This window comes from Solanum lycopersicum, chromosome 4 (assembly GCF_036512215.1).
Source record: "Solanum lycopersicum chromosome 4, SLM_r2.1".
NCBI lineage: Eukaryota > Viridiplantae > Streptophyta > Magnoliopsida > Solanales > Solanaceae > Solanum > Solanum lycopersicum.
In genome coordinates this window covers 40,730,565-40,756,838 of record NC_090803.1, presented here as the reverse complement: position 1 = coordinate 40,756,838, position 26,274 = coordinate 40,730,565, and the positions used below count along the sequence as shown (strand labels likewise).

Below are 26,274 nucleotides of genomic sequence, written 5' to 3'. Positions count from 1 at the left end.
TTTCCTTCATCTTGTCCACCTCTGACGCCGCTCCTAGTTTACCCATCATTCTTAATTTTTCCCTCCTAGTGTTTTTTTAAATAAGTAACATTTGTATTATACTCAGCACTTAGGATAGTGATAAACCCCTTTACAACAAGTCAAAGTATAGCAATTTATCAAAGGACTCCCAATCCTAGCATGAGTCCAACACATCTAAGATATTTTCTGCATCTATGTCGAAGTTCCTTTTACACCAAAACATAAAAGCAAAATGCAATCTGTTTTGATTTTCTGTACTTCTCTACTCATGTCTTCGAAACACCTAACATTTCTCTCCTTCCAGATGGTCCACCATATCCAAGATAGTAGTTCTCCAGTAGCTCTTGTTTTTTGCTCCCTTCTCAGCTTCTTCCCACCTAGATAGAGTGCCAACAATCTTGCTAGGCATTGTCCATTGTATGCCTCTGAGATTAATGAAAATTTTCCATAGTTGGTTAGTGATTCTACAATGCAAAAACAAATGTCCCATTGTCTTAGCTGCCTCACCAAATATATACAACAGTGCGTGACTAAGATAATGTTCCTTTTTCTTAGGATTTCATGTGTCAAGACAACTTCTTTTGCTAGCAGATGTGAGAAACATGCCACCTTCAAAGGTGCTTTGGTTCTCCAAATTTGTTTCCATGGCCATATGGGATCTTGTGCCACTGTCCAGTTCAGACGTTTGTACGCTGCACTTACTTTGTATACCCCTTTGTTGTGCTCATTCCACCATAGTTTGTCCACCATAGTCCGTCCACCCCATTCTTCAGACCTTGAAAAGCTTCAAGGATTTTGTAAAACTCGATCAGTCTAGGAATTTCCCTATCATTCAAGTTTCTTCTAAAATTTACGTCCCAACCTTGGAATGCCCACATGTCAGCAATTGTTCAGTTCTAATGGATAGCTAAATCAAACAGATCAGGGAACTTCTCTGCAAGATTCCAATTACCTATCTTTCCAGAAGATGGTTTTATTACCATCACCTACACTAATGATAGTGCGGTTACGTGAAATAGTCCATCAGTTTCTGATAGATCGCCAAACAGTGACACCATAAGGATTGTTTGCTTCTTCAGTCATCCACCCATCCAATTCTCCATACTTTGTTGTCTCACCTTTTTCTATAGAGCGTGTGTCTCATGGGCATATCTCCATAACCTCTTCATTTTCAAAGCTTTCCTTTGGTTCTCGGATTTTTCAAACCAAGCCCCCCCCCCCTGTTTCTTGCTTAAAATTAGTTCTTTCCACTTGACTAAGTGATAACTTTTCTTGGTATTATTTCCTTGCCAAAAGAAGCTTTTCCTGATCTGATCTAGCCTCTGTACTACCCATGTTGTACTACCCCTGCTGGGATGGGGAAAAGGGTAAGCATGTAGGTTGGGAGAGCATCTAACACAACATTAATCAAAGTGAGTCTACCCCATACAAGTATTGGGCTTTCCATCTTGATAATTTCATCTCACATCTTTCCAGGATATTGTCCCAAATTCCTTTGGACCTTGATTCAGCCCCCAATGGCATCCCTAGATATATAGAGGGTAGGGTTCCGACTTTTCCTCCCAGGCCAAGAGGTCAATGTTTGGTATTATATAGGATAAATGTGACTTTTCACCCAGTAGCATTACTGTGAACATTCCTTAGCTATGTAACTTCTAAATTGGTTTATCCTTTCTTTGAGATATGGCTGGGAGGTTGTTTAGCACCTCTAGTAGCCGGGCCACATCCTCAATTTCCCAGTCATTCAAAACCCTCATGAACACTAAGTTCCACCCTTGTTGACTCCATACTTGAGCAACCGTAGCAGATCTTTATAAGCTCAAGGTCACCTTTCCAGTTTTCATTCCAGAACTCTGTTTTCAGACCATTGCCCACACTAATATACATATTGTTATTGAACTGGGGCCATAACCTTCTGATGTTGTTCCACACACAGCATCCAAACGACTCCATCACCTCCTCAGTAGTCCATTGGCTAAACAAGCCATATTTCCTTGCTATGAATCTTTTCCATAGGGCTCCATCTTCATTAGAAAATCTCCATAGCCATTTTTGTAGCACGCATTTATTCTGGATGCTAAGATTTCTCATGCCAAGGCCACCTTGTTTTCTGCTCAAAGTGAGTGTCTCCTATTTCACCAAAAGTTGTAGCCTTTCTTTTCTTTGTTTCCTTGCCAAATGAAAGATCTTCTCATTTTGTTGATTTTCTTCACAATGCTCTTGGGTATTGGAAATAGACTCATCAGATAGGTAGCTAACCCATCTAAAACTGACTTGATGACAATCAACCTACCCCCTAGTGATAGGTACTGACTTTTCCATCTTGAGAGTCTTTTCTCACATCTCCCATCACTCATCCCATACCTCCAACTCCTTGTTTTTGGCCCCAAAGGCAAACCGAGGTACTTCGTGGGCAGAGAGGATATCTGACATCCCAGATTCCCAGCTAAACTTTGTAGATTGTCTACATGATTAATTGGGAAGAGGAAACTTTTTGACCACTTAACATGAAGCCCTAAAATGCCCTCAAATATTGTAAGGATTGCTCTCAAGTGACTGATTTGTGCCACTTTTGCTTCACAAAGACCAGGACATCATCTGCAAAGAAAAGATGTGTGATTTCGAGATCATCACCTCTCCCCTAATTGAGCACTGAACCCTTTTATCCAACAATATACCTTTGTTATTCTGAACATGTGGTTCTGACCCTTTATAGTTAGTAGAAAGAAAAAATGTGACATAGGGTCTCCCTGTCTAAGACCTCTATGCAATTGAAAAAATCCTTCAGGCTTACCATTTATAATGAGTGAGAATCCTACATTTGAGATGCAAAATTGTATCCAGCCAATCCATTTCTCTCCAAAACACATGTCTTATAGAATTTTTAGCAAGAAATTCCAATTAACATGATCATAAGCCTTTTCAATATCTAGCTTGGATAGGATGCCTGATTTCTTTTGTTTTACCCTAGAGTCAACCATTTCATTTGCCAGTAGAGCAACATCCATGATTTGCCTACCTTTCAAGAATGCCATTTGATGTCCATCAACCAGCTTCCCTATAACTATTTTCAATCTTTCAGTGATTAGCTTAGAAATGATGTTGTACACTACTCGATTAAGCTGATCGATCTGAAATCCTTTAGTTCCATAGCCTCGGGTTTCTTTGGGATCAAAGCTATGGAAGTAGCATTAAGGGATTTCTCAAAGAAGCTCCTCTGTGGAAATTGTGGATAGTAATGAGATCTTCCTTAAGAATATCCCGACACTCCTTGAAGAAAGACATGGTGAAATCATCAAGACCTGGAGCATTGTCACCATCACACTGCTTAATGATCTGTAGTTCTTCTTCTTCTTCTGTGTAAGGGCTTTGCAACCACTCATTTTCTTCTGTTGAGACGGTTGGGCATCCTCTAAATTCAAAGGAAGGTCTCCATGATTAATGTTTTGTGTAAAGCTTGGTGTTAGGAATCTGCTTTTGAACTGCAGTAAATTTAATTTTACTGCCTATGTTTTAAGTAAGACTTAGTCAATTAGTTGTTAGTCATGCTTCCCTATTATTTAGGAGTTGTTTAGTGACTGCTTAATCATGTGTTATTATTTTTTACTTTTCATTTTAGGCTTCTATTTTGTTCTCTTCCGTCTTTATGCTAGGTGCAGACTTTGATTTCCCTATGTTATTTAGCTTAAATAGGTTTTTTAAAACCATCAATTGGTATCCGAGCTTTATTTCTTAAGGGACCTTTGTGTGTGGGCGCCTATCAGATTTCGTGAATACCATGAATGGAGAAGCAAGTTTTTCTTCAATGGCACCACCAACTTTAGGTGGAGAAAGTTATCGAATCTGGGCTGTTAGAATGCAGGCATATATGGAAGCTTTGGATCTGTGGGAGGCTGTAGAAGATGAATACATCATTGCTCCCTTGCCAAACAATCCGACGATGTCGCAAATCAAAAATCACCAGGAAAGGAAAATTAAGAAATCAAAGGCAAAGGCGTGTTTATTTCCTGCAGTTTCATCCATTGTTTTCACTCGTATCATGTCTCTGAAGTCGGTAAAAGAGGTATGGGATTAAGGCTGAGTATGAAGGAGATGAGAGAATTCGAGGGATGCAAGTGTTGAATTTAGTACGTGAGTTTGAGCTGCAAAAGATGAAGGACAGTGAAACCATAAAGGAATACAATGACCGATTTCTTGACATTGCCAATCATGTCAGATCGTTGGGTTCCACTTTTAATGATTCAAGGATCGTTGAGAGAATCCTTGAACGGTACCTGAAAGATTTGAGGCGACCATTACAACCTTAGAAAATACTAAGGACTTGTCCAGTATTACACTAACAGAGCTTTTAAGTGCCTTTTAAGCACAAGAGCAACGACATGTTATGAGACAAGGAGTTGTTGAAGGAGCTTTACCTGCCAAGCATCAAGATAATGGACGATATAAGAAAAAGAAGAACAAGAAATACCAATCAACATATGGAGAAGGTGCATCTTGCAACAACAAAAACAAAACAGGTAGCTTCAAAGGAAACTACCCTCCTTGTAAGCATTGCGACAAGATCGGACACGCACCTTTCAAGTGTTGGAGAAGGCTTGAAGCTAAGTGCAGTAAGTGCAATCAGTTTGGGCATGAAGCAATCATTTGTAAGAACAAAACTCAGCAGAAGGATGTAGATGCTCGAGTTGTAATGAACTAGAGGAGGATCAACTATTTGTTGCATCATGTTTTGCAAGCAATGCTTGAGTTGGAACAGAAGGTTTGTTTGCTCCATTCTTTCGACTTTTGTATCAGCATCTGTAGCTTGTTGCTAAGTCTGTAGTCAGGGCACCCTTCTACAACAAAGCCACTCCACCACCCCTGCACCATCTCCTTGAAACCATCCACTTTGAGCCACCAGTTTTCAAATTTAAAATAGGATTGCCTATGTTCCCAGTTCCCACATTCTAATTGTATTGGGCTGTGATCAGAGACTCTTCACCACTCTTCTTTTCCCCCATCATTTATTCCCCTAACATTCCAAGATACTAGGTTGAACTGCATCGTACAGGTTGTGCACCTCCTTTCCCACGCTCCTGGCCTCACTAGCTTTGAACTTAACATCAAAAGTAATTTAACTTAACATTTAAAAAAATTAAATTCTTCAATTCATTCATTATATGAAACATGTGAGTTTTTGGCAGGCCAACACTCTACCCTAATAACATAGTCAGTTTTACAACTACTCTGTAAAACTTAACTTTATGTCTTGGAGGGACCTCTTATCACATAGGACACTGGATGTGAGTTCTCATTTCATCCATCCCACTCTAACACAATATGCAAAAACACATCATCTATCTCCCCATTTCCTTGAATTATTAACTCAAGACACTTGAGGCATCCTCTCTTGGGGATGACTTGCGAATTAATCCTCACTTTTGTACCCATTTCATGTGTTGCGTCACTGAACTTGCACTTTGTCTTAGTCTTTCTCAACTTCAAGCCATTGAACTATAGGGTCTATATCCAAACCCCCATCTATCGTTATCTCCACCCTTGTGTTTCATTAGTCAATACTATGTTCTGCAAATTCCATACACCATTGCACCTCCTCGTGAATATGCCTTTTCAATTCAACCATCAACAAGGCAAATATAAACATGTTCAGAGTCTCCTCCTATTGTTCGCTCAGGTTTTGACTTCGTGCAAATTCTATATCACTCTAGTGCATGCCACAAATGGATCTTTTTACTCCAAGTATCTCTATAAAACCTCTCTTGAGACTCTAGAAATATTATTAGGATACATTACATTACAATCATTTTTCACATAGGACAATATTTGTAATCCTATTCCTATTATGATTTCTAACAACTATTATAGTTTGAATCTTCCCTCCCAGTGTTTGTTAGTTGTTTTGCATGTTTGCCCCTCATTAACAAGGAAAATGCAACTCTTCCTTTGGTTAATGTGTAGCCCAAAGATAGCTTCAAACAAGATTCAAAATAACTATTAAATACTTAGACTAGGCTTTATATTTGCAACACAAAATATTAAGTGTATCGTCTGTATACTGAAGGTGAGTTACCTCCAACCTGGTAATTAGATTGTTTCATATATTCAACCTCCCTAATTCATTCATTGCCATTAACAATTTTGATCATAATGTTAAAATACTCCCTAGGGGCCTAGCTAGTATGAATAGAAAAAAAAGGGGAGAATGGGTTGCCCTATATCAATCCCCTTTGAGAGGGGAAAATACATGCAGGATAACCATTGATTAAGATGGAGAACTTGACTATGCTAACACAGAATCTGATCCAACTCACCCATTTCCTTCCCAAAATCCAGTTTAGGAAGAGTATGGGATAGAAAGTCCAGTTCACACGATGTCAAGTTTGCACATTATTCGAGGAATCTGCTCCTTGATATTGGAATATGTACTTTCATTAGCAATTAGGAAAGCATATGTGTTTTGCCTACCTTTTAAAAGGGTCATCTGGTATGAATCTACGAGTTTGTGTATCACTCTTTTTAGCTTCTGGTATGAATCTACGAGTTTGTGTATCACTCTTTTTAGCTAGATATAAATTTAAAGATATCTCCCGAACTCCCTTTAATCCTTGGCTTTATTCTTTTTAGGGATAAGAGCCACATATGTAGCATTGAAGCTCTTTCGAGAAAACTCCAGAGAATGGATTTTCTTAATAGTTGCAATTATATCGCTTTGACCACTACTCAACACTTTTATATGAAGTTAAACCATTAAAACATGAAATTTAACGGTGGAAAATAGGGATGTAAGACTAAGGCTCCTAAAATAGAAATTAGGGAATCGAGGGAGTTAATGGACTCCAATTCAAAATCCAATTACCTAATTGGACTCTACGACTTATGGCTGACACGGGATGTATTTAATTTGGGGGTTTTGATTTTGCCCCCCATTCAAATTATGGAATTAAGTCCAATGGATTGTCTAATTTTGTTAATTATTCATCTAAACAGATCAGAGTCATTTGGAGGAGATTGTGCCATGGAAAAACGGTCATAAAACAACAACTTGGCTTGGATGGAGGTAAGTTAAGACCTAAACAGAGGAGGTTTCCCCTTAGAAAGTATAAGATTGCGTAATTGCTGATATTTTAGATGGATTTGGGGGTTCCATATATGCGAGGTGAGAAATGTATATACAAGAACCGGGTTATTTTACCTTATTAAATATATATATGTATGTGTATATATATATATATATATATATATATGTATATATGTGTGTGTGTGTAATATATATATATATATATATATATATATACACATATGTATATGTATTTATATATGTAACATACATATACATATATATATATATATATAATATATATATAATATAATATATATATATATATATATATATATACATATGAGAACCAAGTTATACTATCGGGCTGCTAAAGCATGGTTACATTTACACATGTGTTGTATGTTATATGCCTTAATGATTGATGTGCATACTTAAGATATTCATGCACATTGCTTATGCCAGTTTTTGTTTTTGAGAGATGTAACCGGGTTGCGCCTCCATTTGTTCCATATTGATATATAGGCATACTCTGAAAGATATTATCAACTATCCTAACTGTCTGATATATGGTCACTATATTATGATTTTCAGTTTATGTTAATAAATAGTGTCGTGTGGTTTACTTGTCATATTTTTTGCTAAGGGCGGTTTACATGTCATTTTTTTTATAATGGTAGTTTACTTATCATATTATATTGAAATACTGAATATTTTGGTAAGTTACACCACAACCCTTTCAATGGCAGGCCGATGAAACTTACTGAGCACTCTACATACTCATCCTTCTTTCGCCTCTTACATCCATGCAGTGATAGTTCTGAGTGCCATAGGACTAAGTGTCTAGCAGATCAGCATATGTGATCCAGCAATGAGTCAACCAATCCAGTCCTGTGGTGACTAGATGTTTTAATTTATTTACTTCTACTCAGTATTTTTGGGTTGCATCCCACTAGATTCTTGAGATTCTCCTTTGACTCTGTTGTTGGGTTTAGACTTATGGATTCAGCTATATACTTTGGATTTGATTATCTTTTGGGCTATGATATTTAGAATTCCTTATCATTAAATTGTAGTTTTTATGATTAGAAAGTTTATGGAAATGCTTAAAGGGATGGTTCACTCGGTTAGGGGTTGCCAGGTGCTGGTCACAAATCCTTGTGAAATTTCGGGTCGTGAAAATATATAGAAGCAAAAGTTAAGAAGTCTAAAGCACCACATAGAGATCCTTACTTCAACATGGTACCAAGAACAATGACTCCAAACAAATTGAGCCCACCCAATCCAATGACCAATGCCCTTTCCGATGAGCTTGTTTTACTGCATTGTAAACACTCATGGTTGAGAACTCAAATCCACAAGTAAGATATCCAAATATACCAGCAGTTCAGACAAATGATATGATACCTAAATTGCCACTTCTTCTCTTGAAGAAATCTTTCAACCTGTCCAACCCAGTCAGTCCATCTTTTTCCTACATACTCCTTCCTTCCACTCCTTTGTGGAGTAGCTGTACGCTGAAGTGATGGAAACCGGTACAAGATATTTCCCTGGAACAAACAATTTATATAGAACAAGAATGTGAAAATCTTTCTGTAAAGAGATCTTTGAGCGTTTAACGAGAGAAAGAGACATCAAAAACCCCTCAACAACCATGTATTTATGCATACAGTCTCTTATAAACTACTCCCTCCGTTTCAAAAAGGATGGCCTAGTTTGACTTGGAATGGAGTTTAAGAAAAGAAAGAAGATTGTTCTAAATTAAAGTTATGTCAAATATACCAAAATGCCCTTTAATCTTGTGGTCTTAAAAGAAATAGGGTCATTCTTTTTGAAATGGAGGGAGTATTATGTTTGCCTTTGTAGCCTTTATATCACTTTTACCACAGCACCCCCTGCTGTTAACTCCCGTAGGACACTATAAAGAAATTTACATTTTGGCACCACACTTGTACACAAAAGTCAATAACAGCAATAATATTCACAACAGCTCAAATCAACCACTGATTCTAGATTTTCTGAGCCCTTAAAGTTGAAATTTATTAAACAGGAGAAAAACTCATTTAAGCAGTGATCTTTGCTCTTTGTACTAGAATGCAGAAACAACCTTTCAACAGATATTGAGAAAGAAAAAGGAAGCCCAAATGAGACAGAAGTTCACATCGTCTTGTATATTATAATACTGAAATTCTTTCATACCCCTTTTTTCTTTAGGTTCAACTCCTTATTTCATTTACATTGTTGATGTCCAAATCCTGATGAAGTATAATAAAAACATAGAAATGACTACTTCATCCCTAATTTGAGCTTTGTTATCCAAATTTGTAGATTTAAAAAGAGACTTGGCTCTGTTCAAAGCTTGGACGATATATTTGATCTTTTCAGATATCCTATTAGGGTCAAAATATGATAATGCTCTCTCAAAAAACTCAACTTATGAGTTTGCTTCAATCATAGCTCAGGTGTGAATTTGAGATTAGTATGTTAAAACTTTAACAGATTCTTTAGATTATTTTGAACTATTAATACAATTACAATATCCATATAATAACTAATTAACACAAGTACGATACATGTTGAAGATTTCAGGTATCAGGGTGAGGAGTCTAAATGAAATGGCTGGCAAAGGCAAGACTAGTAATGGGGTTAGTTGAAGTCAGGAGAATTGATGGACAAAAAGTTTAATAACTTCTGATGTCTGTCGCCACAACAAGGTTTCAGAAAATGACACTGGAGACTTCACTAGCAACATATCCAGTCCGACACCATAAGTGGGGTCTGGGGAGGGGTGGGTGTACTAGACCTTACGCCTACCTTGTGTGAGGTACAGAGGCTGTTTCAGAAGCTAAAATTGATTCTCAAAATTTTATTGAAGTCAAGGTTGCACTATGGAACACACGAAATTCTTTTCCAAAGCCACGTGCACAGAAAACGGCATCAAGCCATCAACCATAGTAATCGGAAGGAAGAATCAAACAAAATTATATCATTAATAAAGCTTTCACATACTTCCTCATCTACTTCTGGCTGACCATCAAACCGCAAAAGCACCGGAAGGATGTATGACTCATCATCCTGTCAGAGAACCCACAGGTAATTCAAAAGTCATTTCTCAGAACAGGAGTAAGATTGCAAAGTGTAAATAAGCACAAAACTAAAGCAAGATGAACAATCAACAAGATATCAAGGATAACTGAAACGCAAAACATGGAATCTCAGGATTACCAAACAACCAAGTACTCAAAATGTTCAACAGATTTAAAAATAGTTTTCCTGAAAAGGCCATTGGAACAAAAATTATAGCACTTTTACTGCTGTGGAAGGGAAACAACAAAGCAAGAAGATAATGGACAAGAAATCCAACAAATGGGTCGTGTAAGACCCATCAACTACCGTTTTGTTAGGAGTCTCCACATCAAGAAAGGGAGCAAGTTCTTCAGCAGCAACAACGCCACCATTTGATGATATATACTGCCCTACCTGCAAAAGTTTTTAAACGATGGTAATTATTATACGTCGTAGAAATATCTGATTATAACATAAGAAATTGTAAAAGTTAGTGACAGCACATACATTGAACTTTCTTTATGGCGTAGATATCACTAAAAAGTGTCAACAGATGCAAATGTAACAAAGGAGAGATTCAATGACACTAAGAAGCTGACAAACTCCAAACAAAGATCAGTGTTATTTACAGTAGAAAGGTTAAGCCAACTAAAACGATTAACAAAACATCTAACCTTCAGGGAGTAACTTGAATTTGAGAAGGCATCAAAACATCTATGATACGATTTCTCTGTCCGTAGATACAACAACAATATACCCCGTCTAGTCCCACAAAGTAAGGTATGGGGAGGGTAGAGTGTACCAGACCCTCGGCTCAAGGAAAAATAATCCAAAGAAGACCAATAAAGTAATGGAGGAAAAAGCATAATAAAGAATTTGGAACATTTACTACAGCAAAACATTAGGATAGACAAAGTACAAGAAACAACAAATAGTAACGGATATCAAAGAAAAAGAAACTACAAGAGCAATGCTACGACTACTAGTATGGACAGATAACACGACAATGCACTACTACCTACTAACCATCTACCCTAATTTGTGTCCTCCACAACCTCCTATCAAGGTTATGTCCTCGGTAAGATGAAATTGAGTCATGTCATGTCTAATCGCGTCTCCCCTCAATACTTCTTCAGCCTACCTCTACCTATCCTGAAACCATTCATAGTCAACTTCTCACACCTTGAACTAGGGCATCCGAGCATTTCCTCTAAACATGGTCAAACGATCTCAATTTTCGCTTCCCACACCTTATCCTCCAATGAAGCTACTCTCACCTTGTTCTCGATATCCTCATTTTCTAATCTTATCCCTTCTAGTATGCCCGTGTTGATCACAACATCCTCATGTACGCAACTTTCATCCCCTGTCCTGAATAAAGAAGAAGTTAACATTCAGTGCCCATTTGGATTGACTTATTTGTAGGTGTTTTTGACTTTCAAGTAGTTTTTTTAGTTTTAGAGATGTTTGGAAAGGTTATAAAGTGCTTTTAACCACCTACTTTTAGGCAAAAGAAGTTATAAAATAAGTCAAAAGTAGAGTACCATCTACTTATGACTTTTGACTTATAGCTTACTTTTTTACAAGCCCATTCAAACATGCCCCAAGTCTCTCCAAGCATTCTCTTTTGTTGGTATATCAATAAAGGTTATTCTTTACCTACCAACAAAGTAAACATAAAGCAATGAAAATCCCAACTAGCCACCATGCAAAATTGTACCTCACTCTCTTCGATTCATTGCTCAAATAACCAAGTTGCTAGATGCGATGTGAGAGCATTGGCATATACACCTCCCCTCTATCAGAAAAAAAAATCAAACATCCCTTCCATCGAATCATTCTCACTAAACTTAGATACAAGAGGATGACTACAACCTCTTAATCCTGGATACCCACCCCTTTACCAGACAAAGTAACCATAGAGATGTCCTGGCGTACCAATAAGGTATCTAGAATTCTAGATAAGGGAAAGTTTGTAACTACAAAGAAAAGATTGTAGTGAAAACAACCAGAACACTTATTGTGGATGAAAGCTGCTATAATGCCGAAAAACTAATAGAGAATATATCAATATCTCGTGCCATTTTATGTGGGTAGAGATTAACCCCTGACCAAAAAGCAAATCAAAGAGTTACCAGAAGCAGGAAAGAGAAGAGGAAAAGACAAGAACTAGACAAATTATCAGAATGCCAGGAATAAGTAATTTAAATAATAGACTACTTGACTTGGAGTTGTAGCTTAGTGGTTGCAATTCTATCCAGAATAAGTAAAATTTAATCCCACCGAATGCCATCCTCTTCTACTTCCCTTTCTCATTATTCACATGCCCCAGCCCATCCCCACCACAGAAAAATGAAAAAAAAAAAAAAAAGCAACGGACCGCTAAATTCAGTGCTCAATTATTACCAACTTCCACCTCTCCTCTTCAATTTCTTGATTTGGATCACCATCACCAAATACAAAGGAGAATACCTGCAAATTTAACAACCATTAGTTATGAAAAACTTAGATGAAAATATAAAAGCATCTACTCTAATGCCTTTTACCACATACAGATTCAATGAAGTTCATCCCACCACTTTCTTTGCGAACTCGTCGTCTCCTATAATAGTATGGATCCCAATACCTGACAGAAATTAACTAGATTAGAAAGGTGCCCGTGGATTTAGGGTTTTAGCTTGTAATTTTTTGGAGGTAGCCAGCATACCCTTAATGCTGAAGAACACCACTTTAACTTTATAAAAGAAAAATAGAAAGCTGCCGGTGAATTTCATGAAGCTTTTAGCCATGGTGCATAATATTTCAAAATGGAAAAAGAACCTTAAGGTTCACCCATATGTGGGTCATGATAAAGTTACCCACTGAACATGTATCACGATTGCTAGGTTAGAACATTAAAATGTGAAAATAAGTATATTGCTTTCCTAAAACAGAAGCAGTAATAGTTTTTGCATGGAATACCTAAGAGCAAAAGATAGCACTTTTATGGTATTAGGCTAGCTGTCATGGTCACTGATCAATCAGGAAAAAGGAAAAGACGAAATCAACCGTCTTGGTGCTATTATCTTACTGTTATCAAATAAATAATGTTCCTTTTATTTAGATTAACTCAATTAAGTATCTTCTTCCCCTTTTGAGATTCTAATTGTCTTATATTTTCACCAGAGTTATCTTCATAGGGTCTTGCACAAACTCAAAGGGAAACTCTTATTTTGCTGTACATAACAGACATTGTAGATATCTAGAATAGCTGCTTCAAAGAGCCTTGGACTAATCATGTCTACCCATAATGAGATCTTCATTCCATTACCTTGTTTATATATTGCTTTGTTTCTGATTAATGACCAATGTTTCCTTATGGATCTCCACACACAGATCCCACCCCATAAAAAGTGTTCACGGGATTTGTTGTCGAATTACCTCTCATCCAATTCTTGGTTTTAGTCACCTCTTTCAACAGAGAGTTCTCATCTAGAGCAACCACCGCAACACCAGGCTATTATTCCGGATCTTCTGGTCTCTAATTAATTGCCCAATCTCATTTCTTTTTACTAACTGTCAGAGTGCTTCATCCCAGACCTCACTTGTGGGATTTCACTGGATACGTTGTTGTTGTTGTCAGAGTGCTTCAGTTAACCATATGTATCTTGTTTTTCTAACTGTTTCCTTTCCAAAGGAAATTCCTTCTTAGTGCATTAATTATTTTCTCACGTTTGCAGGCATTGGAAATATAAGCATCATATAAGTAGGCAAAGCATCAAGCACACTGAGTATTGACTCTTCCAGCTAGTCATTTTCTTCTTACATTTTCCTATTAATCATAACATATAAGACTAAAGGTATATGATATACCTTTAGACTGGCTCCTAGTGGTATTCCCAAGTATACTTTTGATAATTCTACTGTCCTTCCACTTAGGTTTTCAGTCAGTCTATGTATATCAGTTACCTCATTAATTGGGTATATATTGCTTTTGAGACAGTTTACATTCAAACCAGAGATAGCATCAATTGGAATAAAGATCACCCTAAGCATTGTTGATTGATATCATCTACATATTGCGGATGAGAGATCTCCATATTGTTGCTTCTCCTAGTGTTCACCTTGAAACTCCTGATCCACTCATTCGCTTCTGCTGTCTTCAGCATATCATTCAGTTCTTCCATTGCTAAAATGAAGAGTAATGGAGACAGAGGATCTCCCTGCTTCAATCTTTTGAGAACTTCATTGACTGATCTAGAATTTATTTTGATTTATCCATCTTCTTTCAAAAGTCATCTGAAATAGAATGCATATCAGTTACCCCACATTGAATAAAGAAGGCCATTGAAAATCCATCAAGGTCGAGGCCTTATCTCCTGTGCATACTTTGATATTGTCCCATATTTCCTGAGGTTCAAAGGGGTGTAGTAGTATCAAATTATCATCTTGTGATACCATGGGGCATACCCTTAGAATACATTGTGGTCTCCATTCCTCTATTCTGTATCATAGTATGGTACTATTTCTCTCTTGATATCTTCAGGATTCACCAAATCCCCTTCTAAAGAAGATTGGTTAATATAGTTGTGGTTATCAGAAAAAAAAAGCTGGTCAAGAGAGTTGTATCTTCTGTGAGCATTGGATGTTCTATGGAGAAACTGTGTTTTCTATCCCCCCTTGTTTCAGCCATAGATGAATCTTTTACCGCTATGTCACCTCCTCATGCTTTGCCTTCTCCTCAAGCTTCATAGATAAAGCAGTCTTTGTGGCTAATTCTACCTCAGATAAATTCCTAAAAACCGAAATTCCATCCAGTTCTGCAAGTTGATTAAAAATATTTTGTTACTTCAAACCCAAGTTTCCTTGGATTGTCCTGCTCCATTCTTTTTGTTTATCCTACAAAGCTTTCAATTTGTGGCTAAAATGTGGTCTGGTCTTCCACCACAAACAAGGGAACCCCCTACCCGTTCTTATCTCTTTCATTGAACCCCTCTGTGTCTACCACCAGTTCTCAAATTCGAAATAGGATTTAAGCTCTCACTTGTTTGCACTTAATGGGGTCTGAATCTGAATGGTTTAGACATTAGACCATTAAGTGTATTTGTTTTGGTTATGATTTAAGCATTTAATAGGTCTGGATAGGACTTAACCATTAAGATCTAGAACAAAGTCTTAATATTATTAAGAGGTATTCTTGTGTGGATAATATTCATCATGACCTCTATTCACAATCATCAGCCACCACCACTAACCACCTTTGCCATCACAACCACCACCACTAACCACCTCTTCTATCACAACTACCCCCATCATTATCAGCCACCATTATTGTCGTCTACCACCAACCATCTCTGCCATCACAACCACCACCATTGCTAAACACTACTATCAACTTCTATCACTTACCATTCCATCATTATACTTATATCAGTTGTTGCCACCTGCACCTGTACCACTACTGTCAAATCAGGACCACCACTGGTTCTCACTACCAACAAACTCCACCATCACAACTGGCACCGCCGCCTCCACCTCCACCACTACTATCCGTCACTACAAGTCTACAACTACTATGGTTAATTTCTACTCCCAACCACCTCCATCATCATAATTAGCACAATCACCAACTACACCCATATCAGCAACTAACACACATTCTTCCGCCGCCACCAACTACTAACATCAACCGACTTCATCATTACAACCACCAACATCACTACCAATCGCCACAATTCTGACCGTCACCACAACATCAACCACCTCCACCGTCACAACTATCACCACCATCATTACCAGTTTCAGGGAAGCGTGAAGCGGAAAAAAGTGATAAGTCCCCGCTTCATGCTTTAATTGATGAAGCGCTCACATACTCATTCTAGTCTCTAGTCTGTGAGCGTAAAAGGCTCGCATCGCTTTGCAAACACTGATCTACTAGTCATTTACAACAATTACCATCACAACCACCACTACAAACTATCTCTACCATCATTATTAAGCATAACAGTTTCATTTTTTTGTTGTATCAAATAATAATTTTATGATATTAATTATTATTGAATTGTATATTTATTATGTACATATAAATAAAGTATGTACATTCAGATTTTGAAAAACAACCCGGCTTAATCATTTAGTCATTTAGTGTTCAGATCAAGAGACAACATCTTTATTTATTCATATGTGCATTCAGATTCAAACGTCTAAATCTTAATTAAAACAAATAAGAACGTGTCAAGTCTTGCGTCTATGACATGAAGTAACTTTGTAGCATCAAAGGAGAGTGATTTGAAGTAACTGGATCCCAGTTACCACATTGAAGCATCAAAGTAGAGTGATCTGATGTAACTTTGTGCACTACAAATTGCCTGATATTTCGGAAGCCTTCATCCAACTCCTCTAAAATTAAGAACCTGTCCAGTCTTGCGTCTATGACATGTCTATCCCCTTTATTCCGACTGAACTTCCCTACTGTTAATTCTAGATCCACCAGCTCCATGTAAGTTATAAAATCTGAGAAGTCGGACATTGCTCTATTGTATCTAAATCGATTCTTTCTCTCAAGAAACCTCTAGCAATGTTAAAGTCCCCACAACCACCGAAGGCCCTTCAAGCAAACTCCTTGTTGATCCAATTCTCCATCATACCTTTTCTCTTTCCTTCCTAGCATTTGGAGCGTAAAACCAATGATGTCAATTGAAATCCTGGGTCCTCTCATTAGACTTGTAGGTAATGTAGTAGGAGCCAAACTACTGATTTGGCTTGGAAAACTGAAAGTCTTGAACCTATTTGTGTTTGAACTGGAAAACTAAAAGGCAGCTATTTTTTTTTTTTGAGAAGGTAACGATCTAAAAGGCAGCTATTTACTCTTACATAAACAGCACAACTTAATGCTTTGGAGTTTGACTACACCCAAAGAGAGAGGCGTCAATGTGAGAAGAGTTCCACACACAAAGTCTAGAAGAAAAAGTTGTTGCTACTACAAAAGAATCTGTTCCTAACAAAATTTATCCATACAGTTTTTAGTGTAATGATTAATTTCTTTGTGTTGGTTCCAATACAATATATTGATTACTTTTATAGTTGATTGTAGTAGGTGTTGCTTAGTGTTTGTAAGGGACTTTATTCATAGGGTAGAGTCATTGAAGAAAAGAGTAGAGAGGTAAAGGTTGAGATTGTTGGGAACAATTTCTTAGGTGCTACAAGGACAATTGTAAACCTTAAATTTGGGTCGATTTTAGTGGAAGAGATTGAGTGAATCCTACATAGGTGGGTGTAGTTTTTGTCTCCCTTGGGCAAGGAGTTCTCCAAGCCAAAAGCTTGTGTTGATTTACTATTCTTCAATTTACCTTCTTGCATAGTTGCTCAAAGAACCTGGCTCTTTGAGTACTTAGGTCACAGCCAAATTAATAAAAGGGCATCATAAATATAAATATTGACTCAGATGGAGAAATAAGTTAATATCAAATGAAGGAAAAGAAAACACTCAAATATCTCTAAATTTAATGATCTCATGTTGTTACAATAAATATACATAATAAGAAAACCATGGAATCAGTCAAAATTTAAGAAAACGAATGCACAAAAGAGGTCATAAGTGAAGCCCTTAATAAATTTCAAGAAGCAAGCAAAATTGCACTAGAGTGATATTGCTTTTTCCTCAACAATGGATCAAATTATAATTACCAAAATAAATCGGTTGGGCTGAAGTAAAATGAGAAACCGCTGTCATAAGATCTGCCTCGTCTTCCCCGATTGTCTTCTTCACTGTAAAGAAAGCAAATGTCAAAAACAAATGGCCCAAAACTAACAGTTTGGAAAGCCACCTTGTAGGATTTGGTGTAATTACTATCCTAGTAATGACATAGCTTAGTAATTACACAACATAGTAACTGAGAATATCTATTTGTTTGTCATAACATAATTACTGTGAAATTGCCAACGTAGTCTTTGGTTGCCCAAGATTAATTACATAATTAGATCTTTTAAACTTTTAAATAAAGTTAATTATCAAAAACTAGACGTTATTGTTTGATGAACATGTGTCTATGCAAGAAATATTGTTCAATCATATATATTAGTAGGTATTCAAAATATATATTTATTTTTTAAAATGTAGCATTAAATAAGTGTAGATTTGTAACTAAATATTGTAAAATATAATTGATAGTATTTGGTTTTCAAGAAAAAAATAATATAGTTGAATTAATTAATAAAAAATGTAACCAAACACAGTTTGCAAAACATTGTGGGGATGAATGTTTGACAAAAAATCAATATTACAGTCATAATTTTCTAACATTTTCAAATGTTTGATAAAAAAAATAATATATAAATTCTTACATCTCTCAGCATCAGTCAATTGTGAGGATGCATGTTTGACAAAAAATAAATATTGTAGCCATAATTTTATAATGTTTTCAAATATTTGACAAAAATTAAGATATGAATTCTTACATTACTCAGTATGAGTCAAGTTTGTCTCTAACCTCATTCAGTAAGGAAATCGAACTTTAGTGGCAAGTCCAACTTTAATGAGATCACTAATTATAAGCCAAGTATGTAGAACTCATTCTTTCTACAATTAGGAGGTGTAATTTAAACAATCAGAATACTAACACAAATAAGCCAAATGAAGGGGAGACAAACTTGTATAGACAGATACCTTCTACTAGAGAGGATAGCAATTATGGTTGTATAGACAATGACAATCGAAGCAATTAGTGTTGTACCAAAGGAAACCCTCACTAAGTATTCACCTGCAAGCTGCAAAATATTGAGGTTCCCTCGGAAGATTAGTATTTATAGGTAGACCTATTCCAAAAAACACATACTGACATCACCAATAAAATAGGATTAATACCTTTGCTTTCTCCAGCAAAGGCTCAATCTTCATCCTAAATGATTTAGCAGTGAGATTTGAACGATAATCCTTAGGAAATACATACAGGACATCACCTTCATCTGACACCTGCCAAAACTATATTAGCCGCACTCTGATTAAACAACCGAAATGTAGCATAAATGCTTCACGCTACAACCCTACAAGTCATCCATTAAAAAGGTGATCAACTTCCAAAAGAAAGACTACAAGTTCAATGATATATTATTCCACAAAAAATTAGAGCGTTCCAACGAAAAAATCCTAATAAAAAGCCTTGAACAAAATTGTCAACAGATACATCATATGAAATTGCAAACTTTTCAGCTACCACTGATCACTCTTAAGAACATACTCATCATCCTTTGGGTTAACCTTCTCTATTTAAACTAACCGGATGATTTAATCAAAATAAGAGAAACTTCGTCTTTTCTGGCAAGCTTCGCAGGCAATATGAGCCAATGGCAAGAAAGGTCATCACTATTCTGAAAACCCCAGTTATTCCTTAAATAAGTATATCCAACCATTAGGTCCTCCAAATTTTTCTTGCTTAGCACTAACCTCCAGATTTCGAGCACTTTCCACCAACCATTGCATTGTTTCTGAAATCTGAGTTCTCCTGCAATATTCTCTTTCCCTTTCAAATTTACTTTTGCCAAAAAAGGGTATACTCAAATATTTATTTTTTTTGAAACTGGTAAGGTTGATTTTTTTCAGCATTAAGGGTATGTTGGCTACCTCCAAAAAGGAATAATTACAGATTTCCTATCAAATCTATAATCTGGTCTATATCATCTATACAAAGCTGTTTACACCCAAAAAAAGTAGAGATACTATACAATTCTATTTAACTTTGTGGATGGAATTGGATCTATCTTCAAAACATCTTGCATTTCTTTTTTTTTCCAGATTGACCACCATACACATGATGGTATTAGCTTCCACCATCACTTTTGACTCTTACTGCCTCCCCTCCTAATCCAACAGCTCAACAGATCTGATGTATGTTCTGGCATTGTTCGGTTCATGCTTGTGATGTTGAGAAACAAGTTCCATATTTGAGCAGTAAACAATGCAGGTTTCCCCTGTCAAGTTGTACAAAAAACACCTAGGAACTAGTTGTCTGCCTTTCTTTTGTAGAACTTCTTCTGTTAAACATGCTCTCTTTATTACTAACCAGGTGAAACACTTTACTTTTGTAGGGCTGTCACTTTTCCAAGAGTAGTTCAAACTATATTTTGGGGCCCCTATTATCCCCATTAGTCCTCTTTTCTAGGCATTTTTGACTGAGAAGACTCCATCCTTGCTATGTTTCTGCAAGATCTTGTCTGTTGTTGTTGTAGTTATAAACATTCCAGGTAGTTTTTCCAGTAGCGCTGCCACCCTCTCCACCTCCCAGTCATTGTGTAGTCTTCTTAAAGATATTTCCCATCCTTGTTCTGTCCAACAATCACTAACTCTAGCATCAGGGTTCTCACAGATTAGAAACAAATCTGGAAAAAATTCTCTGAGAGAAGTTTGGTCTATCCAACCAACTTTCCAAAATTTAGTTTTATTTCCATTACCCACCTTGATATACATATTTCCTTCCATTTGTGGCCATAGGTTCCTGATTGTCCTCCATACCCCGACCACATTTGGTTCAGAGGTGATTTTTGTACACCAAGGATTTAGTTCTCCATATTTTTCTACTATAACCTCCTTCCAGAGAGCTGCATCTTCCTCAGTGTATCTCCATAGCCATTCCATCAAAAGGCTTTCATTTTGCAGCCTCAAATTTCTGATCCCTAAACCCACACTTTCTTTGCTGAGAAGAACATTCTTCCAGTTGACTGAGTTATAACCCTTTCCCTCCTATTGCTTTTCTACTGAAAGTTCCTTCTAAGTTTGTCTAGTTTTTTCACCACCTTTGCTGGGATTGGAAACAAGGACATCACATAGGTTGGTAAAGAGTACAGAACAGAGTTTATGAGGATCAAATATTTGGGTTGGATTATAGTGATATGGTTGTCGTTCTCCATTGACCTTTTAATTAGTTGGACATTAAGAATGTTTTTCTCCATAGTGATCTCAAGGAAGAACTATATCTCGGGGGAGGCAAGTAGCCTTGTATGTCAATTGTGCAGGTCACTCTATGGTGTTGAACAACCTTCTAAAGCTTGGTTTAGGAAGTTCAATAATTCAGAAATCTGGCAAGACTTGTAGTGGAGCTGATCACTCTATGTTTTGTCGACATTCTGCATCAAATTCAGTATTTATGAGATTGACCGTAAATTTTGTGAAGTCAAAAGATCAACTTACCAAGCCCCTCATAGCTCCTCGTATTAGTTACATTTGTAACAAGCTAGATACATATGACTTGTATGCACTAGCTTAAGCGAGAGTGTTAGAATAGGAATAGGAAAAAAAACAATATATACAATCCTACTTAGAATAGGAATAGAGGTAGTATGTAGAATCCTACAGAGAAAAGGATTGTATTATAGTGTCCTAGTAGGAAAAGAAGTCTAATGTACTGTGTATAATAAGGTCTCAATGTAATAATGTAGATACGCAATGCAATAATATTCTTATCCTATATTCCTCACACTTGTTTTAATAATTAAATTGGTTTTAAGTGTATTTATTCTCTTTGTATGTTCTATTTTCTGACATCAACGATCAGTTTAGAAGTTTATTGCTCCGGGTTTATATATATTTATTTTCCACACAAGTAGGGCTGGGCATATTCTGGTTGAAACCGAAAAAACCGACCCAACTAAATTTCTTTTAATATCAGTTTCAGTTAAAACGGTCGGTTTTGGTTTTAACTTTTAAAATTTCAGTTTTTCAGTTCGGTTTTTAACAAAATAAATTCGGTTAACAGAAAAAAACAAATTTTAATACTGCACACTACTGTTTAAACTGAACTTACCCAATTCTTAAATCCCAAAATTGAAACTCTCACAACATGTCTCGATGAGATGACGTTGACTCACATCAACTCGTCTTACAGACGAGCCTCCGTTCGTGCTCTGCTTTCGACACTCGTCAGGCACAATCATAGTGACTGAAACTCACTCAGTTGACAGTTGCTGCTTGCTTTTTAATTGTTAAAAACTTTTGTATGTTGCCTGTTAAGTTTTATGCCTTGAGGCTGAAGGCTGGAGTGAATGCCTAGTGCCTGGAATCCTGATACTCTTAGTAAATGGCCATGAATCATGATCTCATTGGTCCCTGAAACGTGGAAGCTACTTGAATGTTTGTTGTCTATTAATGTCCTTGCCCCTGAAAGCTGAAGTCTGGCCTTGTTTTAATTTATCCTAATTTCTATTCATTGTGATTGAAATTTGAAAATGTGTTACTAGTAGTGAAAATGTTCACTGGAGGTATATTTTGGGAAATGACAAGAAGTTGACAACTTTGTTTGAAACTTCATATGAAGAGGTGAATTTGTTCAACAACGACAACGTAGCCATTATTATCTCACAAACCAATAAACCGAACTGAAATTGTGAAAACCAAACCTAACTGAATTTATTTCAGTTTGCTTTTGGATTACATTTTCACCAAACCGAAAACAAAAAAAAAACAAATATCATAAACAGAACCGAACAAACCGAACGCCCAACCCTACACACAAGTGCCTTTAATTACATTCTTGTTTTACCTTTAATTACTCCTTATTTCCCATAGACCTTTATAGTATCCATCCTTCCATGTCTCCTCACAACCCTTCACTTTCTCCTCTCACCACCTTATAACCCCTCCCCGTCTTCCTCCTTACTCACCTCTTCCTTTTCAAATCTTCTTCTCACTAAAGCTCTCTCCCATGGCAAAAGACAAACTTTCTTCCATTTCCTCAGACATACGCGCAAGCGTCTTCAACGCTCTAAAGAAAAGATATCATTGTGGATTATATCTCAAATTCATTAAACGTAGAGGTTGTTGGATCATCCAAGACCAACACAAAGAAACAATCTATATCTCAAGGTCAAGAAACAAAAAGCTCAAGTCAAAGAAACCAGGTGATGTCTTGAAGACATGCAACTTTTTGGGGGGATCATAGAAAAGAAAAGGTGTGCTGCCTTCGAGATCAGGCACATTGCCACCGGAAGGATCATAAATCTTGAGCAACTTGAGGACTCCCATTGCCCTATAAGTGTTTTCTTCAACGCCCATAAATTATCTATACTATTTCAACTTTGTGAAAACAAAGTGTTTTGCCAGTATGGGCTATTGAAGATAAAGGAAACTAAAGATATGGAACATGTTGAACAACCTACAATGTGTACAACAGAAACAGAGTCACACTAGGACTAGGCTACTTATATCGACTAGGTTGCTACTTCTTGTACTAGCTAAAGTCGACTAGGATTAGGTTATTTATAATTGCAGTATTATTATAGTAGTAATAGTTATTGTAGTAGGATTCGACGTACAGCTAACTTCGGATTCGACTACTCACTCCCTATATAAAGAGTATGTACTCGACAATCATCAATACAATCCTCATTTTTTATGGTAAGTGATCCAAGAAGTCCCTTTCAAATACCAAGGCAGCCTAACAGTTGAAGACAAAATAGCGGATGTTCTTGCTTCTGGATGGATTAGAAGGTGGCAGAGATCCAAGGATACCCTGGCTATCACTGATGTGAAATGTACGTCTCTCTAAAGGTACCATCACCGATGTAGGTAAGCTGCAGCTAGCTGTTGACAGCCAACAGCATGAAGGAGTCAAGTCTGTGAATGAAATCCTAGGAAGCTTAACTCTGCTGCTCATGTGACTGAGACTTCAATCACAAAGCTAGTTGTTGCTATCCAGAATTCATACTCCACACTCTCTAAGAACATTGAAATGTCCAATTATTCTTTCTCTCAGAGGGTGATCATCACCCTTAAGTATTTCCTTGGTGGAAATTAAGACTTCTAAACTGTTTCTTTTACCTCCTGTTGGTTTCTATTTTGGGTTGTATATCCTTAACAGTACTCTATAGTGGCCTCTCTTGCACCCACCAGTTCCTTGAACTCCTCTTCCTCTTCTGACTGCTAATCCTTTTTTATTCCGAAATATTTATGCATGTAGCTTTTAAATTGCTCATCTAATATCATTTGTGTATCTCTATCTCAATGTGGTATTATTAAGTTCCTATGAATATTTAGCTGCTTGAATGAAATTGCTTTTGCGTGCTTAAGTGTGTCTTAGACACAAGCTTATTATGTTTCTATGTGTCGTACATTTCATCTAGTATCACATGCAGGGTCATTACCTATTGGGAAGAAGACTCAAGTCACTTAATATCACACAAGAGTCAAAGAATGAGGGGGATCTAAACATGAATCTACATACATACATTCAGGGAGAGAAATCATTCCTAAATACTGAGGGAAGTAAAATGAATAAACAATAAGTACCCCTTTAATTGTCATCATCAAAAATGAGGAGATTGTTAGCCCAATAGATTCAATGATGAAAACTAACCATTACAAAATATTTGTCTTTGAGAATCAAAAAGGAAAGAGGTCTCTATCACAAGGAAGGAAATTTGCAGTGCAATCAAACAGTCCCAAGGTCAAGGGTCAAGGACAATATGCCAAGTAACCATATCAGAAGTTGCCTCAATTACAAGGCAAAGATTCATCAATACATAGGCATTTAAGGATTACAGAATCTGTCAAGGTTCTACACATGGGAAAAAATCTCATAAAGTTACACAAGAAAGGAATGTGAATACTGAGTACAATAGAAAGGAGAGAATAGGCAGCTATACTGGTAGAGGTTGTTGCCAAACATAAAACTAAAGTGATCAAGGGACTTTTTAACATTGTACTTCAACAACTACACTGTACCCAAGTTACACAAACAAAATTCCCTAGTAACCCAAGGGAACCGGACTACGCACCATATTGGTGATCCGAACAAGTATGAAATCCATTTCTACTTCACATTCTGCACTTAACTTTTCATTTTATGTCCATTCTGTTTACTTGAACCTTTTGCAGGATCAAAGTTGACTACAGGCTTACTAGACACCCCACCCCTCTTGAAAAATCACTGATGTACAAGCCATGGTAGACTTTATAGTTCTTCACAATCTTTGAGAACTCTTTTGGTATACAATTATGTTCTTACCAGCGTATTCTTGATGCTGATACTTTTATAAATTTTTTTACCTTGTCGAAAAAAATAAAAAACTCAAGGGAACGAAAGTGAAAAAGGTAGCAACGAAAGTTGTAGGCACTTTTCATAAACATGATATAATTACATGAAAAAACTCAATTTGATAAAAAGTCATTAATCTTCACAAACCAAGCATTTGATTTTACAACGCCAAAAACAAATAATATTCAAAAGTTAAACTTTTTCCCTATAAAATAAATGGAATATTTACCTCCAAGAAGCCATTTGTATCAGCAGCCAGAGCTTGCAAAGCTTTCTGAGCTTCACTCAACTGTAGCCCAGCTTTACTAGCAACATCCCCAACTGTAACCCTCTTTCCCAATGCATCAATAGCGTCCATAGCCCGCTTCCGTACATCAGAGGGCAGCTTATCACTCTCCACAATCCCTCCAGTCTTAACCTCAACGTCAAGACTGGCCCTAACCAAATGAACTGGACTCCTCCTTGCCCTCAAACCCCCATTTTTGCTCAAATTCCAAGAATTAAAAGAGTGTATTCGTGAAGGTTTTAGGATAAGGGAGGTGGGTTTTTGAGAGAATAGGATGGATTGAATCCTGGTGGGTGTGACTGCGAAGAAGCATGTAGAAATGGCTGCCATTTACTATAAATATCTTCTTCCAAATCAAGACATTCCCATGAAAAAAAAGAGGTTTTTGAATTTGTTTGTCCGTCTCTTTTGCCGTCAACTCTCTTGCTGGTCTTGAATTTGGAATTTGCTGGGTGAAGGAGGAGGATGAATGGTTGGATTGGTGTTGTTTGGTTTGTAGAGAAAACGGTAAAGGGCCAGAATATGGAAGACTCTATTTTTTTTTAGTTTTTTTTTTTATAATACTTTAATTTTAATTTTTTTTTATGTGGTATGTTTAAGACACGTTTCAGATTACAAGATTCTAGGAGTATATTTGACATAATTTTAATTTAGAACCACAAAATTAAAAAGTTTTTTTTCTTTTCTTAACTTCATTTCAAGTCAAACTAGGTCAATTTTTTAAAAAAAGAAAAGAAAATCATAAATATCATATACATATTTATATAAAAGAGAACATAAATCCGCCTATGTGGCGGCACCTTCACAAACCATATATATATTTATATAAAAGAGAACATAAA

General features: G+C 36.6%; 1 protein-coding gene across 4 annotated transcripts in view; it reads right to left on the bottom strand.

The window, feature by feature from the left end:
• Positions 1–25,999, bottom strand: part of LOC101261224 (uncharacterized protein At5g03900, chloroplastic) — a 39,880-nt gene extending 13,881 nt beyond the window's left edge. For 2 of the 4 annotated variants that reach the window (XM_026030698.2, XM_010321565.4), the window contains exons 1-10: positions 25,376–25,957; positions 18,987–19,103; positions 18,789–18,889; positions 17,810–17,890; positions 12,698–12,770; positions 12,551–12,616; positions 10,472–10,558; positions 10,088–10,153; positions 8,486–8,628; positions 8,312–8,398 (exon numbers count right to left, since the gene is read on the bottom strand). In XM_026030698.2, the coding sequence (XP_025886483.1) occupies positions 8,312–8,398; positions 8,486–8,628; positions 10,088–10,153; positions 10,472–10,558; positions 12,551–12,616; positions 12,698–12,770; positions 17,810–17,890; positions 18,789–18,889; positions 18,987–19,103; positions 25,376–25,762 (1,208 nt within the window). In that variant the 5' untranslated portion in view covers positions 25,763–25,957. Of the gene's footprint in view, positions 1–8,311; positions 8,399–8,485; positions 8,629–10,087; positions 10,154–10,471; positions 10,559–12,550; positions 12,617–12,697; positions 12,771–17,809; positions 17,891–18,788; positions 18,890–18,986; positions 19,104–25,375 lie in introns of all 4 variants that reach the window. The other 2 variants (XM_004237502.5, XM_026030699.2) reach the window with 2 other exon arrangements.
• Positions 26,000–26,274: the final 275 nt, after the last annotated feature.